The sequence below is a fragment of the Pectinophora gossypiella genome, chromosome 20 (genome assembly GCF_024362695.1).
Source record: "Pectinophora gossypiella chromosome 20, ilPecGoss1.1, whole genome shotgun sequence".
Lineage (NCBI taxonomy): Eukaryota > Metazoa > Arthropoda > Insecta > Lepidoptera > Gelechiidae > Pectinophora > Pectinophora gossypiella.
In genome coordinates, this window is record NC_065423.1 from 4,171,482 (window position 1) to 4,187,546 (window position 16,065).

The 16,065-nt window shown below is 36.1% G+C and overlaps 4 protein-coding genes across 4 annotated transcripts in view; 1 reads left to right on the forward strand and 3 right to left on the reverse strand.

The window, feature by feature from the left end:
* Positions 1-11: 11 nt before the first annotated feature.
* LOC126375951 (uncharacterized) lies at positions 12-4,511 on the reverse strand. Its single transcript, XM_050023060.1, has 4 exons — positions 3,948-4,511; positions 3,675-3,767; positions 3,125-3,231; positions 12-2,462 (listed from the first exon to the last, which is right to left on the reverse strand). The coding sequence occupies exons 1-4, from the start codon at positions 4,143-4,145 to the stop codon at positions 2,381-2,383; spliced, it is 480 nt and encodes a 159-aa protein (XP_049879017.1). The 5' UTR covers positions 4,146-4,511; the 3' UTR covers positions 12-2,380.
* A 95-nt stretch (positions 4,512-4,606) lies between these two features.
* On the reverse strand, positions 4,607-5,843 carry LOC126375941 (mitochondrial import inner membrane translocase subunit Tim22). The gene is made up of 3 exons (XM_050023048.1): positions 5,477-5,843; positions 4,927-5,190; positions 4,607-4,759 (listed from the first exon to the last, which is right to left on the reverse strand). The coding sequence occupies exons 1-3, from the start codon at positions 5,703-5,705 to the stop codon at positions 4,671-4,673; spliced, it is 582 nt and encodes a 193-aa protein (XP_049879005.1). The 5' UTR covers positions 5,706-5,843; the 3' UTR covers positions 4,607-4,670.
* Positions 5,844-6,628: 785 nt separating this feature from the next.
* Positions 6,629-8,157, forward strand: LOC126375945 (uncharacterized). The gene is made up of 4 exons (XM_050023053.1): positions 6,629-6,850; positions 7,174-7,327; positions 7,535-7,689; positions 8,000-8,157. Exons 1-4 carry the CDS (start codon positions 6,733-6,735, stop codon positions 8,137-8,139), a joined length of 567 nt encoding a protein of 188 aa, XP_049879010.1. The 5' UTR covers positions 6,629-6,732; the 3' UTR covers positions 8,140-8,157.
* A 177-nt stretch (positions 8,158-8,334) lies between these two features.
* The window catches only part of LOC126375882 (putative metabolite transport protein HI_1104), a 57,545-nt gene continuing 49,814 nt past the window's right edge, over positions 8,335-16,065 (reverse strand). The window contains exons 6-11 of the mRNA XM_050022962.1: positions 15,541-15,652; positions 14,546-14,677; positions 11,564-11,702; positions 10,899-11,038; positions 9,840-10,037; positions 8,335-9,585 (exon numbers count right to left, since the gene is read on the reverse strand). Coding sequence (XP_049878919.1) covers positions 9,395-9,585; positions 9,840-10,037; positions 10,899-11,038; positions 11,564-11,702; positions 14,546-14,677; positions 15,541-15,652 — 912 coding nt within the window. The 3' untranslated portion in view covers positions 8,335-9,394. The remainder of the gene's footprint in view (positions 9,586-9,839; positions 10,038-10,898; positions 11,039-11,563; positions 11,703-14,545; positions 14,678-15,540; positions 15,653-16,065) is intronic.

Genomic DNA, 16,065 nt, shown 5'->3' on the forward strand with positions numbered 1-16,065 from the left:
GAAAAATGGTGTCAGTTTATAAAAATGTATTCGTTATTTATTATTGTATAAAGTCAATACTGTAATAATAGCCTTACACAGATCAAAGTAGGCAATTTAAATAAATGCAAAATTATAAGGTGGAAATAAGGTCAAACCATGATTATAAAATGGACCGTCTGTTAAGATAAAAAACTTACTATATAAATAAATAGCTACACGTTAAGTTACACATAATTCCAGCCTCGAAATAATACAAAATGAGCGTCAGAGCCTTACGTGAAGAGTTCGGAAACAGTAAAAAAAAACAGACGCTCATTTGACAGCTCTTAAATTCGTGCCGTCCTTCACTTACAACACGTGCAAGAAAGAGATGCAGCTACTTTAGTCCTGTCAAATTAACACAACCGCCATTTTGACGTCACGTAACAGCTTTCAACGCGATATAATCCAGACATGGCGGTAATATGTATGCTGAGTACCTATATGCCACAAAACTTCTCTTTACCTTTTAATATTTCTACTAAATGGAGTCGATTTGGGCAAACACCAACATAATTTTAACTTAATGGAATTCCAATCTACGAATATTTTCAGCACAGATGTTTTACAAACATATGGACCGTTTCAGAACCCTTCTACTGTTCTCCTTTCTCTCTTAAAAATACGACTACCAAAGTAAAAAAAATGCCTCATTGTAAAAATATACATCCTCAGTCTTACATTATTAAGACTAAAACTAAAAAAAAATTGCAGCTGCAAGACATTAAACTAAATCTAACACATACTAAAAATTCCTCATTAATATTAAATGGGTATGTTAAAATACCCATTTTTAAAACAATATATATTTGTATGATCTTATCCTATGCATATAGCAGACTAATATTGTCACAGCAAAGCGTAGTATAAGTCTTCCATCATTCTCTATTCTTATAACATCCAATGCATACAGTTATGGTATGAACTGGACCCAAATACATATGAAGATATGTGTACATGAGTTATTATAAGGGTCAAACCACATTTTTCAGCACCTCATCGTACTATTTTATACTTCTATCCTTTTCTGTTATTAAGAACCGTCATATGCTAGAGGGAGAAAGAGCAACCGCACGCGGCAGTGTCTACTAGCGTGGGTCAGTACGCGTACGCGTGCTATGGCATGCTAATGCGCGTGATCGCATTTTGTTTGCTCACAGTATTTGCGGTAGCGCGCATAAGCACGCTGCAGCATGCTGATAGATGTGATTCGACCTTAGAGTGAACATGAATACTTTTAATTCTGGTGTATTAGTTGTAGGCCAACTTTATGTTTCTACATTATCATATTATAGTGTAATAAAAAGAAACCCCTAATTCTTTTTATTTAGATTGTATATAGTCTCCTGGCTTCTTAAGGCATCTTTATACATTCAAGAATAATGGTAAACATGCTGCATACGATTTAATTTGGCTTTCTTAGTGAATATTATAATACACAGGGTGTTAGTGACATCATAACGAAAACTTTGAGGGATGATTCAGACCATGATTCTGAGTTAATATCTAGTGGAATTTTCCGTCGCAAAATTAATGTATTGTTTTTTTTTTTTAATTAATTTCAACTCTATACAACAATGGAAAATTCCACTTGATATGAACTCAGAATAATGAGTTGAATCATCCCCCTCAGTATTTGTTAAGATGTCACTTACACTCTGTACAAGTACATACAAATAGCCATACAAGTAGATAAGGTATATGTGACATCGTAACAAATACCGAGGGGAATTTTCCTTGAAAATCCACTTGATATCAACTCAGTTTTCGTTACGATGTCACTAACACCTGTATAATAAAAGCACTTTAATCTCACTTTTGAATTCGAGCTGCTAATACTTTATAATTCCTTCCTATCTAAAGCAAATACTGACTGTTACTTCATTTGTAAATTTATGTAGGAGTTAGTGATTGAGGATTCCTTTATGTCCTTTACAAGTTCAAATCGGAATTTCTACAAGGGCACAAGAAATAGATGCCTTTTTATGACATAATTTACAGTCTGTAAATATTGCCTGGACCCCAAGCAAGTATTTTATATAAGAGGTGTCCAGTGTAGTAATCAATGACTTTAAAAATTAATCTGATATAATAATTGTTTGCCTCGTAATTTTAGTTTCTGTATAATTATCTCAAGGAATCAGTACATTATTAAGTACATTATTGGACTTGTAAAATTCTAGGATAGCTACAGAATTTACAAAAATGTTACAAATTCTACCAACATTGTGAACCTTGAGACACATCATACAAACACTATATGAATATAGCACCATTCGCATACATAATATCCTCTGAGATAAAGCTAGTCTTACGATAAGCGGTGGGTTACATTGTGCGTGTTATATTGAGCCTGCATTCAGTGAAATAGTGCCCGTGGTCGCTTCTTGGCCAGAAGGTGCCACGAGTGAGCCACGCCTTTACGTCGCTTCGGAGAAAGCCTGAAATAAGTAACAGAAATTCATCAGTAAAATGCAGGCAAGCAGGGGCAAGTCACAGGGACTTGGAACTTGACAGAGGGCAGCAACAAGTACTATTCAGAGGTGGAAGACAGGAGTCCTAGTGCAACTTGGAAATAGACTACTTTGGGCGCCATCCCACTCGTGCCAGAGTACCGCGTGGCGTAAGGCAAGAAGGAAACCACTGCCCCTTTACCCTAAATAGTAGCATGGAGGATGCGACACTGACAAGAGTGTAGCTCTTAAATTAATGATGTTCAGTAAAATGTCAATATCAATTTTCTATTTGCCTACACAAGTGTTTATTTAAGAATACAGGTCAATTTAACTAGTACATTTTACTCTATTTAAATTATAACAAGAAGTCTTAAATGTTGAAGTAGCCTGTGTATTGTCTGTAACAAACAAATATAGAAATGCAGTAGGTAGGTACCATAATTTATAAATGTGAAGGCGGTCAAGGGCTTCCATATTTATATTTACAGTTTAACATAACATACCAAATACTTTATTGCACACACAGGAAATACAAAACAAAAGTGAAATAGAAAAGTACAATAGGTTCTGTCACAGTACACAATTTGTTTCAACTGTATTTCCTTACAAGATATTATTGTCATATCTTTGTATTTGCTAGAACTTACCCATGATCAGGAGTGTCCGGCATATATGGGGACATTCGGAAGTCGCGGCTGTGTGGTGTCTCAATGCCAAATGGGCTGTACAGCTTGGCAGGACTTCTACCTAATACCTGAAATAGGTATTATTAATCATTATGAAATAATAGTAATCAACCCTCATCAGTAAAATGTGGGCACATGAATGACCACTGGTTTAAACTACATACTTTTTTTAAATAATGCAGAGTTAAGTAGGTATTACAAATATCACCATGTTACTTTCACTTTAATGGAAATTAAAATTTTTAAAGGTCCTTACTCTTAACATAACATAAATAGCCTACACTTCCCATTGCTGGGCACAGGCCTTCTCTCAATCAATCGGAGGGTTTACGGAGCATACTCTACCACACTGTTCCGCTGCGGGTTGGTGAAGGAATCTTAGTCTTAATAGGTAGTTTTACAAAAAAATAAAATCAAAAATTATAAAACAAGTACAGTGAAGTACATACCTACATCAGCTCTGAACTGCTAGAGTAAATAATGAATAAATGTAATCATTTTCTATGCATACCTGCTTTTTTTTGGTAACAGGAGTGGAAGGCGTCCTGCACGGAGATCCAGCCTCCGTCAAACGATGCCTGCGTCTCCCACCAAGCCTGAAATGCTGTTCCAAAAAATCAAATTTTTATACCAATTTGTTTTAGCGTATCAATTTAATACATTATTAGCAAAACAACAAAAATAAAGAATAAAGTTAAAAAACTATGTTGCCGTGTAACAGCAGACATGAGACGAGTTTTTAATAAGGAAATAATTATTAGTTTCGCCCTAAACAAAGACTTACCTGTGACAGATTACCGAATGTATTTCGGACGCTTCTAAACGTTCTGGATATTTTCTCAGCGCCGGATTGTAAGGCACGACGTGAGTTAGCGAAGGACTTTGTCTTAAAAATGTTCTTGCTGTAACAGCCTTCCACATTTTTCAGACTTTCCCGAGCTGGTGAATCAATACCGGAGTCGGATGCAAAAGGATCCTTCATTTTCACTAATTACTGCGACGCACTACACAACAAAGCACTTTATCAGCCTTAGACCATCACTATCACCACAATAATAAATATAAAAATTCTTATTCAATACAATATTAGCCGAAAAATAAGTAAAATCGATCTTGAAACTCCAGGCACGAACGTTTTTGTCCGTTGGTTTTTTTTGTTAATTTTTAAAATGGCGGGCGTGAGTGTTGCCAAATAATAATATATTTTTTTCTTTTTGGTTTTGGCTAAGTTTCAATGATCTTTTGACCTTTTTAAACGACTTCAAAAAAATTAGAAGATTCTCAACTGGTTTGTTGTAATATTAATTTGTTTGTCCTAAATTATCTGCATTTTAATTTCTCCGAGTTTATGTTTATCAACATCAGCTGCAAATAATTATCTAGCCTAGAAACAACATTTACAATAGCCTAAGGGAATAAAGGGCGTTTTCAGACAAATAAGTATTTAACCAACTAAAATTCACATTTATTTATTAGGTACTAGGTACATATTTTTAACAATTACAATTTATGAGCCACGTTGATGCATATAATAATCTATAACTGTTGAAAATGCGGCAAATCCAGCTGCGCCAAAAAGTCCTGCCTTGAGGCCACCTGAAAATTTATGAACAAAAACTCAAACTCCATCAAAAACGGACACTTTAAACAGTCAACAGGACCGATCCTTGTGGAGATCCTTGGGGGAGGCCTATGCCCAGCAGTGGGCGTCGTACGGCTGATGAAACAGTCAACAAAAATAAAAAGACTATTAATATATTAACCTCTTAAACCAATTAATCCTCCGGTGATGCCCCCTGCATATGTTCCATTTTTCCAATCTGATTTCCCTCTGGCTGACTCAATACAGCATTCTACTCCGGAGAATACAGCTCCCAGAATAGCGAAGTTTTTCGCATAACTGAGCATAGAGTTCTTCATTTCTCTGAGAATTTCTCTAGCCGTTTGATTTTGTTGTGCTGTTACGTCTGTTACATTGGGCATTAGGGATGATGTGAAGAGACCAACAGCTGCTCCAAGACCATAGCCTGCAGGAAAATAAACAGTTTATAATAAAATAGTCTATTAGGGCTTGAATACAGTGGTCTAATTACGTGTGGCCTAATGCCCAGTAAAAATTATAATTCACAATATAGTCTACATTTAATGATTTGTGCTTGTGGTTCTTATTTATTCTATTAAGGATTACGGGTATGATTGTGTGTCATCTGGTTCACCAGAGGCCTGTGTTGCTCTATGTGTCATTGCTTAATGTATAGGTGCCCTTATGTAAAGTTTTATGTCAGAAGCCCTTCATGTGGTCTTTTTACTTACCTATGATACAGCTTGTTAGTGATTTGAACGGGCAGCTTTCTACTGTGGCTTCAATCATCTTCTCGTCGTTTGTCTTAATAATCACAGGCCCCAAAACTCTTGGTATAATAATGTTTTCACGGTATCGATATATGTTTCCGACTAGGTACTTTGCAAGAGAATCGTAATCATTTTTTTCATTGAACCTTAGTAAATCTGGGTCTGTTGGAGGTTTCTTGTATTCTGTCATTATTGCACAAGATTAAAAACGATTTCTAAAAGCTGTTTTATTCTTCTATAGAAGAAAATCTTGATTTACACCGAAAAATGTAACCTAGGATTTATCAGCTCATCAGCTGGATAGAACATTTTTTTTTTTTTTTTGGTTTGGTTTTCCCCGAAGGGTAAGGCAAAGGGAACTATGCCCATACAGCCATGTCTGACGTATTTTTTTTCTTGATGATTAATGAAATGATGAAAGGTGATGATGATGAAACCTAAGCCCCCACCCTCGGAGTAGACTCCTACTCCGAACCCCAAACGAATTAACTCAAAAGTCCGCATAAACTTTTGAGTTATGAAGCGGCTTCCTGACACGAAGCGAAAATAGGCAGATACACTTTGTTTATTGAATACTCCAATATAATAACACTCGCGAATGTCTTCCGACTAACTTAATGCGATCATTAACCACAAAACACCACTTCGTATTAATTATTTAGATTATTCAATGAAGAAAGCAACTGTCCCGTTCCCGCCTCCCGCCAAAAAGCCCTGGATAGAACAATAGAAGTTCAATTGACAACTACAGCTGCTTTTACGTAGCTCGATACGTTTATTGTCATGCTTACAATGCGCCTCATTTTATTTAGGGCTTCAAGTCGGCGATGCTTGTAACTTGCCACCCGTCCAACTGATTTTCCATATAAGTTTTTATCGTCTATCTAGTAAAGTTGACAATCTACAAAACTATGTTTTGACTACAAGAAACACAAAAAACAAATTGGCTCTACTAACTTTATAACTTGCTTTATAAACATACATAGTGTTTGTTTTTTATACGTGCATCGAGCACTATTAATACGTTGAAAGAGTCGACGATCTATTTCATATTGTTCATATTTTTCAGCAACCAACTATGTGTGCAATTTATTTAATCACAAAAACGAAACGTCAAAAACACGTGTTTTGTTGTTGATATTCACAATACCAATACAATATTAGGTTTTAGTTTGTGTTAATTTGGTATTAGGAGGAAAAGTACATCGTTTTCTGGTATGTCGGATTCAGATTCGTCTGAAGATGAAGACTTATCGCGGTTCAAAGATGTCGTTGATGTCACATTCACCAAGTTAATTGACGAATCTCGTGGGCTTGTGTCTGAACACAAAGATGGTAATATTTTTTTATGGCTTTATCAAATTATAATGAATCTCATAATATCCTTTCCAAAAATAATGAAGTTATATCTTTGGCCGAAGAACTGATGATAACTTGTTACCATGTTTTATGTATCTATGTTGGTATGAATACCTATCAAGGGTGATTGTGGGTTGTATTGTTAACGACTTTAGGCTCTGCCCACCCCGACAGGGATACCGGCATGACTTTATTTTATGTACATATTAAATATAATTATGCTAGTTTCGTACTTTACGATAATACATTAATTTGCCTATTATATTATGTTTCAAAACTTTTAAATATTATGTTTTCAGAGCCCAAACCAAAGTCAGAAAGATATTTGGAGGAGGCTAGTCACTATAACGACGTCAAAGTGCCGGCGGAAATGCAGAAACGGATTGGCGCCAAAATGTCTGCTGTTATAAACAAAAATGTGGAATTTATTGATGTACAACAGAATGGGATCAAGTATGCAATATTGAAATCAAAAATATTTGTAGTCTAAATAAAAATAAAACCTATTTTCACACTCTAATAAGTTGCTGTCTATAATATTCTTTCTTAACAGGCACTTACATTGTTTTACATTATTTTGTATATTTAATAATTCAGTTATCAAGGCTATACTTATAGAATAGTATTTGTTGGTATATTTACATGTAATTTTACTTACAGAAAACACAAAATCAAAGGTGGTGTAAAACTATTTAAGGATTCCAAAGGATTCTTGTCATGTGAAGAAGTCAAAGATACATACACGGAAATTCATAATAAGGAGTCAAAGAAGATGTTGAAAAAGAGGAAGATAGAGGATGAGCTTGATGAAAGTGGTAAGATTGTTGTATTTGAAATATTGATGGAAATTATTATCAAATTGAAAGACATCGCCTTATCTCTAAGTGGCTGTAACTATGTTTTCTGATGAATTTTGTCTCTACCCATGTACCTTCACAAATACAGATTATTAATGTAATTGTGTATGTATGTACCTATCTATGCTTAAAAAATAATTCAGTTATCAAGGCTATTGTTATAGAATAGTGTCTGTTTATTTCTTTCATCATAATTTCTCATGTTTCTAATGTATACTTCTTTGTTTCATAAAAAATAGATACAATATAATTTCTATTACTTTTTCAGAAAAAATAAGTGGTGTGGCTGTGAGTGGAGAATATGTATTATCTAAAGAAGAAACCAAGCTCTGGAAATCTAGGCGAAAAGAGAAATTGTTCAAATACAAATCAAAAGGCAAAAGTAAAGTACTAACTGCTATAGAATAAATCTGTTATTTACTTTAAGACTGTGTTTTATTTTAATATGAATATTTAACTTATTATTAGTATTTAGATAAGCTAAGCGTCATAAGCTAAGCATCATGTTTCTGCTTTTCATAACTGGAATTTAGGAACTGGAAACACAGTAGGTAACTTCTAAATAGGTAGTGTGAAATACGTAAATATAGTAAAACCTCCATAAAACATTAAACATTTTATTTACAAAGATTTCTTATACTAAAAATAAATATTTACAAAATCTTCATTATCACAAAAGTAACTGCTTCATTTCGACCATATTTTACATTAAACCTTATTCTGAGCTTTCTTATTATCAATTCTAACACAAATGAACACATAGTAATATCAAAATGTGTATGATTTTTTTAAATACGAAAAATAATCCGTTGACAATATTGGTTACTATTTAAAAGTTTTCTATCCTGTCTTCCGTTCACTATGAGTCTGCCAAAATTGACTCCCATCCTCATTTTTACTTTAACAAAATAAATATTGATAATATCTCAGTTTGTTATATATTGTTTTGAAAATTATTTGTAATTACTTATGAAATCGATTCTGCTATTGCCTGCTGGTTTCTTTACTAACCAAATTATCAAAATTAATAAATATAAACGGTAGGTAGGTAAATACATCTCTACATAAACATCTTACGTCTACTTAATACATATATAAGTGTTTTACAGTATTCCTACAGCTGATGATGTACTTAGTCTCTAAGTTAAGAGAAAATATGAACGTAGGAAAGTTACCATTATTATAGCAATAGGTTTAGTGTGTGTGTAAATAGGTAACACGCACAATTTACTATTTTATATAATTATAGTCTTGGCAAGGGATACCTATAAAGTATTAATTTTTATTTAACAAATTAATGTAAAACCTCTGGCTGGATTTTAGCAATTTTAAAACACTAATATAGGAAAGAAAATATCATCAACTAATGCAAAGTTATTCGAGTAGGTAATTAAGTAGTTTATTTTTAATTGCTAAAGAGCGATCACGGCAATGTTTCCGTGTTACTACAGAAAGATTAGCCTTAATCTATTTTTATTAAACTACACTTCGTCAACAGCCATTTTAATTATTTTAACTCTTTCTTTCCCGCCATATTTACAGTTCAACCAATCACAGGCTTTGCTCAGGATAAACGTTTGTGATTGGTCAAATTTGAAAGTTTTTATTTTTAACCAAATGCATAATGCACGCACTGGTTTATTCTATACAGCCTAAGTGGTATTTATAGCCTGCTGTTGGCGTCTTGAGGAGTGCTAGGTAAGCTTCTGCCGGTTCTAACGGGAAGTTCGTCGTGGGTAAACGCGCGGTTGTCTAAGCCACTAGGTTTGACGTGGGGCTCTGGCACGTCGGTTTCTGGAGCCTTCTCCACTGGGCCGTCCATTAGGAACATCGTGAGGAAGAAAAGTATACTGCCTGTAAATTAGAAAGGGTCTTAATTAGAATTTTACTTTTATTGGTTGGTCATAGTACAGGTAAGTTCAAATTTACGGTTCGAGAAGTAAGGAGATTTAAAGTAGATAAGGGAGGAGCCTACAAACTGTGTCTCGTTCGCACTTACGTAACAATGAAATTTTTCTGTGTTGTGTTCGGGGTGTGGCTTTATATAAGTTTTCAAATTAAGTACTTGTATACTAAAAATAGGTATCAAATCCCAAAACAATACTTACTAATGCCGTAGAAACCAGCGTAGAAGATCATAATGGCTTCTCTGTACCCGATGATTTTGGATACAGGGTCGACCAGGATAGGTAGGTTGCCGCCGACATTGTTCATGACAAACAGGAACACGCCAACGGTAGTGGATCGCACCGAGAGAGGCACAATCTCGACGAGGATAGCGAATACGATGCCGAACCACATCTCCGCTGGAGAAAGAAAAATATATTAATTATTGCATTTTCCACGTCGCCAATGCGTGCGCATATACTTACTTTTATAAGTAGATATACTTACTAAATAAAGCTATGAGTTTATTTTTTTGCGGTTTCAAACTTATCGCGTCCGTTTTATTGTAGTGCGTGCTAAGTCTAATTCCGAATGGGTTGATAAACCCCAAAAATCAAAAGGCAACTTGCAGACTCTTTTGACCCGCTTTTAATACGGTAAAAGTACTCAAAGCTGAATTATGATATTATTATTATTATGATGTATTAAAGTGATCCTAATGTAGTATCCCTTTTTGTTTTTACAACAAATAACCAGCTGAACGCTTCTGTTTTTATATGCGTCACGTTTGAATTCTACCTATACTTTTAAAACAGTGCCAACAAGTATTTTGTAAGTATGAAATCTTTTTTGTTTGTTCTATTTTGATCGATACCTCATTAAACTGGCCGTACTTTGCCCGAAAAATAATATTGATTGCCTTTAAATTGCTATCCTTTAAGAAATAATTGAAATTAGTTTTAAATTTCTATGCAGCCAACCAAGCTTTTTGCTTCTTTTTTTTTTGCTTTTTGCTTTTTTTATTTTATGAAATCTTTTTGATTTCAACCTATATAGTATTATCTTATTACACATAAAACCTTTTTAGTTGATATTTATTTAATTAAAATATTAATTATATTCTAAATATTATATAGGTACTTATGAAATCAAAAAGATTTCATAAAAAAAGCAAAACGCAAAAAAAAGAAGCAAAAAGCTTCATCTATTTTTGACGATACCTCATTGAACTGGCCGTCTTATAGAATAAAAACTTTTTAAGTAATATTTTTTGCACTTACCGAAGAAATAGGAAATGGCGAGTGTGATCATAGCCCACAGGGGGCCGAAAATGACGGATCCGAAGGCGGGAAGAGTAGCCACCAGCTGCGATAGGGCGAGAACCAGCACTCGAGACCTTATGCCCATTTTTGCGACGAATCTATTGAAAGGAAATAATTTGATTATTAATAACATAATGTTTTTCGACGTTGACGAAATTGAGTGATAGAGTGTGAAACAGTGTGATAAGAGAAAGATGTGGTGTAAAATAACATGTCACTAAGATTGAGAAGGGAATGTTAAGTTGGTTTGTACACGTAGAGCGGATGAAGGATAATAGGATTACGAAAGAAGTATTTAAAGCGAAGGACGGTGGTAGGGCTGGCAGAGGAAGACCTAGAAGGACGTACATTGACCAAATTGGAGATGTCCTTAGAAAAGGTTCAGTAATATCTACTTTGAACCGGCGTGCGTGTAAACTATTGATGAAAGTGAAGGAAGCATGAGAAGTATGTCAGAATCGAAGCAAATGGAATTCCATAGTCTCTTCTTACCCCGGTGGGAAATAGGCGTGAGTTTATGCATGTATGTCTTTGACGTGTTTGTGAGCAGCCATCAGTCGAGGTCCATGTCGGGGAAGTACAGGTCCGCTTGTCAGAGATGACTACTTTTACCGTATACTTACTTGTCAGAGATGACCCCGCCGACGACGACGCCGACGGAGCCGATGCCCACGGTGACGGCGAACAGCCACCAGCCGAGGTCCACGTCGGGGAAGTAATCGCGGTAGTACAGGTCCGCGTTGTACGCGAAGCACATGCCACCTGTGTACCAGATACTTCATTAGTGATAAGAAAAGAGTTATATACGATACGGTACTTATATAACTTGACGATAGGATAAAGGTCTTAGAAAATGAAAGAGTAACATCGATCCTTTTATATTCTGCGTATACTCCTTAAAACAAGCTCGGAATCTCCGTTAAGGGTACGCATGTACCATTATTTGTGATCGACTGGTTTAAGGCACGGGTTTATTTTATCGATTCTGACGACATAATTATGTCGTTTTGTCGATTGGTGCTAATATGTAAACTCAAATGTGTCGTCATATCAAAATACGAATAAAATAGTGTGACACGCTTGTTAGGGAAAAAAACAAACTTGTCGATTTCGACAAAATGTATTGAATCGATCGATAATTTTATTACGTTGCGCATGTTAGCCCTGATTTAAGTATAATGATAATTATCTAGTCATTTTGCGATAGATAGTCTTTAATGTACGGTCACGAGCATTAATATGTATACACTTTGGTACCATGTCACATTAACTTTTTTGACAAATTGAACTGTAAGTCTCACTAAATGTCAAATTTGTTAGTGCGACAGAGTCCTAAAGTGGGTACATCATATTGCTCATGACTGTAGATAGTCATATTGCTATTTAGACAACCTAAGACCAACCCAACTAAAAATTAGTTTAGTTTTTTTTGTTAAAATTAATTAACTAATAATAATTTATATTTTCTAACACTTCACACGTCTACTTCCTCTATTTACTGCTAATTTCCAATAGCGGAAGGCACATTGGCCATACAGCCACATCATAGAACAATGTCATATAATATCCGGCTGTCTAACATTTCGAGTCCTTGGATTTGGCAATGGCGTGTGACTGTGACTAGCAAGTTTTGTGACAGAGTGATTGTGTATTCATTTTCCTTATAAGGCACTTGTCTTATTCTTTTGTTGCAGATAAAGCGATGTAAGTATCTACTATTATATCATAATGCAGGTATTAATTACTTTTTTCTTTTTTATTTATTAAGTACATTTATTTCAACCGGAAAACCGGTTGTTCTGGGAGCAAATAAAAAACATAGAACACGTTCAGCTGCTTGTCTTCCCGGGCATGTCGTAAAAACCGACAGAGGAATTGCGTCCTCTAACATGATGGACTAATGTTATGGGCGATAGGCTGATCCCTTATCACCATAAGGTTCATCATATCCATCTTGGGACTTCGTATCAACAGTGGCTGCAAGTTGTCTTTGATTACTTGTGGCTCTGCCCACCCCATTTGGGATTACGGGCGTGAGTTTATGTATGTATGTATGTATGTATTTCAACCGGAGGAGGTATGGAGCATACTCCATCACGCTGCTACACTGCGGGTTTGTGGAGGTGTTTGGGCTAGTAGCCACTAGACCACGGAGGCAGTTACCCCCTCCGGTTGATTGAGGGGAGGCCTGTGCCCAGCAGTGGGACGTGTATAGGCTGTTTATGTATTTATTTTATGTACATTTATTTCAGATTTTACTTTAAATCATTGTTAGTAAGAAAAAAGGCGATTATGAACTATATTAGTAAAATAACAATGGGTAGTTTATTTTTTGTTGGCGAATGCGGGTGGTGGAACGTGGTAGAGTTTGCTCCATACCGCCTCCGTATGATTGGGGGAGGCCTGTGCCCGGCAGTAGAACGTAATTAGTATATAAGTAAGTCGGAAAAGCACGACACGACGGCGTCGCGGGTTACACTTTCGTAAAATACATACATAATGGCTTGAGGGTACCCAGTTGAGCGCGAACCTCGGCTCAGGGCATCGTCTGACAGAATAATATTTGAAAGAATCAATCGACCCTAGTGGGTCGATAACGATAAGCGCTGAATGAGGGAAATCAACCACGCCGGCGGGGTCTCGGGGTTCTGAAGTGTTTGTTGTCGCGAGCTGATTAGAGCGATAGAGTAACGGGTCGTCGGGAGATTACGTCCTACGGGCGCCGAAAATCGGGAACCGAACCAGGACCTCCAGATCGTGGGCCCGAAGCTCTAACCACTAAACCGCTGGCTGTTATTGACATAGTCTATAAATATGGGCCACGGATCTGGCGTGGAATAAGGATTAGCATTTCCGGTAGCAACAAAAAGTGCCGTCAAGTTAGATCAAGTTATCTCGGAACGTTTCATATCACTTTACAAGGACCCAGATACAAAAACTGATATACTTAGGTACCCACCTGATTAGGTAATTGTAGTTAAGTAAGTAATTATAATCGTATTACTAAATCAATAATGACTAAGCTAAGTAAGTATATGTCCTAATTTGACCATGACAATGACAATGTAAAACAACTTGCCTGCCGAGGAAAAAATAATTTCGACTAATAGGTATCTACAATTATCATCTCCCTAGTCTCGGCCTCCGTGGTCCAGTGGTTGAGTTTTGGGCTCACGATCCGGAGGTCCCGGGTTCGAATCCCGGTGGGGACATATCACAAAAATTACTTTGTGATCCCTAGTTTGGTTAGGACATTACAGGCTGATCACCTGATTGTCCAAAAAGTAAGATGATTTGTGCTTCGGAAGGCACGTTAACCCGTTGGTCCCGGTTATTATCTAAGGGTGTTAGTAAGGCTGTAACGAATACTGAGGGGGATGATTCAGTCCATGATTCTGATTTGATGTGATCAAGTGGAATTTCCTGTCGGTAAATTCATGAAATTTTTTGTGTGTTTTTTTAATTATTTTCAGTTCCTTACTTTTGCGACGGAAAATACCACTTGATATTAACTCAGAATCATGGCCTGAATCATCCCTCAAAGTTTTCGTTACTATGTCACTAACACCCTGTATTATATACCTAAAGGTACACTTGATACTGACCACAATGTCTGATGGAGGCGGCGACACACAGCAGCAGTATCCGCGGCTGTATGATGACCTGCCAGATGGTCAGTTGAGGCATCTTCTTGCCGGATTCCACTCTTGCGTCGCCGTTTTTGTTGTTGGCCGCACCTGGGGTGAAAGATTTGGGTCATTATGAGGCATAGGAATTATAAATATGTAAAAGGTCTAAGGTGTAAGGTCTTTAAAAGTTCGCGACGACGAAGTGACGACTTGGACGCTTGCCGGAGGGACTGGCCGGAGTAAGCACAGGACCGCGATAAGTGGAAAGAGGAAGGGGAGGCCTTTGCCCAGCAGTGGGATCTTGTAGACTACATTACATTAATTAAAACATATAATAACGGGTTTTTACCGCGTTTAAAATAGGGATATGAGACTCCCGAACTTAAAACAATGTACATTAGATTAGATTAGATCTCTAAAAGGAAGATCTCCCGTGCACTGTGAGGCAAGTCTGTCTAGAAGAGTCTAAATACATCTAAATAATAAATAAATAATAAGTCTTTTCATTATTATTTATTATTACCTTTCAGGAACACAGGTCACCTTCATACTGACTTTGACCTGACCTGACCAGATACGAATAGAGTAACCAGTTACATACAACAGTTGCGTCGTGTACTAAGTTCAAGATAAATTATGAAAATCTGATTACTAAATAAACGATGATGTATATAACAAAAACATTTTTTTTTTCAATTTAACTTATTTATGAATTTTAATCAAGAAAAACGTAATAATAACTCCGACATTTTATCACGGTTTTCTATGACATCACAGTGTGTTTTGACGTGTAGTAAAAAGTAACTAGGGGGTTAAAATGGCCACATCGAAGCAATTCATCTAAGAAAGCAATATTGCAATTTGACATTTGCGCATATAAAAGTAAGTGCGCAATGCAAACACACTGATTTGACTAGGTGGAAACTAGCCTATTAAAAATATATGTATGATGTTTAAATGTATGTATGTACCTGACTGTTCTTCCCCGATGGTGGTCCTTTCAGGCTCGCGGAGTGTCAGGAAGGTAAGCAGAGAAATCACCAACCCGATAATTCCCGCGCCGTAGTAGCACAGGCGCCAGCTCTGCATGCAATTGATAAATTCTTAATGTTAGATGAAGCGAAATCGATCGACGAGTCACATCACTAATGTTAAAATAATGTAGGACTTATTGACGACTTAAAGAGAACACCTCATAACCGCCTTTTTGAAATATCACATTCTGATACGATTTTGTTTAACAAAACCTCGATTTTATTCAATCAATTTCACTTTGGGTAAAAATTGGATTAGAAGAGTAAGGGATTGAAACTAGCATCTCTATTGCGACGCTTTTCAATGTGATTTTACAAAGAGAGAACAAAAAGTTTCAAGCGCTAACGAGGTTGTTTCACTATAGATATGGAAATAATAATCACTTATTGTACCTAACTGTAAGAGAGAGAGAGAGAGAGAAAATGTAACTGGACGTTCTTGTGAATAATACTTTGTTCCCA

Bases quoted from the DNA above. Each gene is read 5' to 3' on its own strand.
- LOC126375951 (XM_050023060.1), bottom strand. From the start codon at position 4,145: ATGAAGGATCCTTTTGCATCCGACTCCGGTATTGATTCACCAGCTCGG. The intron at 3,232-3,674 runs GTATGCATAGAA...TACCTATTTCAG, and splicing joins CTGTTACCAAAAAAAAGCAG to GTATTAGGTAGAAGTCCTGC. The intron at 2,463-3,124 runs GTAAGTTCTAGC...TACTTATTTCAG, and splicing joins CCGGACACTCCTGATCATGG to GCTTTCTCCGAAGCGACGTA.
- LOC126375941 (XM_050023048.1), bottom strand. From the start codon at position 5,705: ATGACAGAATACAAGAAACCTCCAACAGACCCAGATTTACTAAGGTTC. The intron at 5,191-5,476 runs GTAAGTAAAAAG...ATTTTCCTGCAG, and splicing joins ACTAACAAGCTGTATCATAG to GCTATGGTCTTGGAGCAGCT. The intron at 4,760-4,926 runs GTTAATATATTA...ATAAATTTTCAG, and splicing joins AGGATTAATTGGTTTAAGAG to GTGGCCTCAAGGCAGGACTT.
- LOC126375945 (XM_050023053.1), top strand. From the start codon at position 6,733: ATGTCGGATTCAGATTCGTCTGAAGATGAAGACTTATCGCGGTTCAAA. The intron at 7,328-7,534 runs GTATGCAATATT...TTTTACTTACAG, and splicing joins GTACAACAGAATGGGATCAA to AAAACACAAAATCAAAGGTG. The intron at 7,690-7,999 runs GTAAGATTGTTG...TTACTTTTTCAG, and splicing joins GGATGAGCTTGATGAAAGTG to AAAAAATAAGTGGTGTGGCT.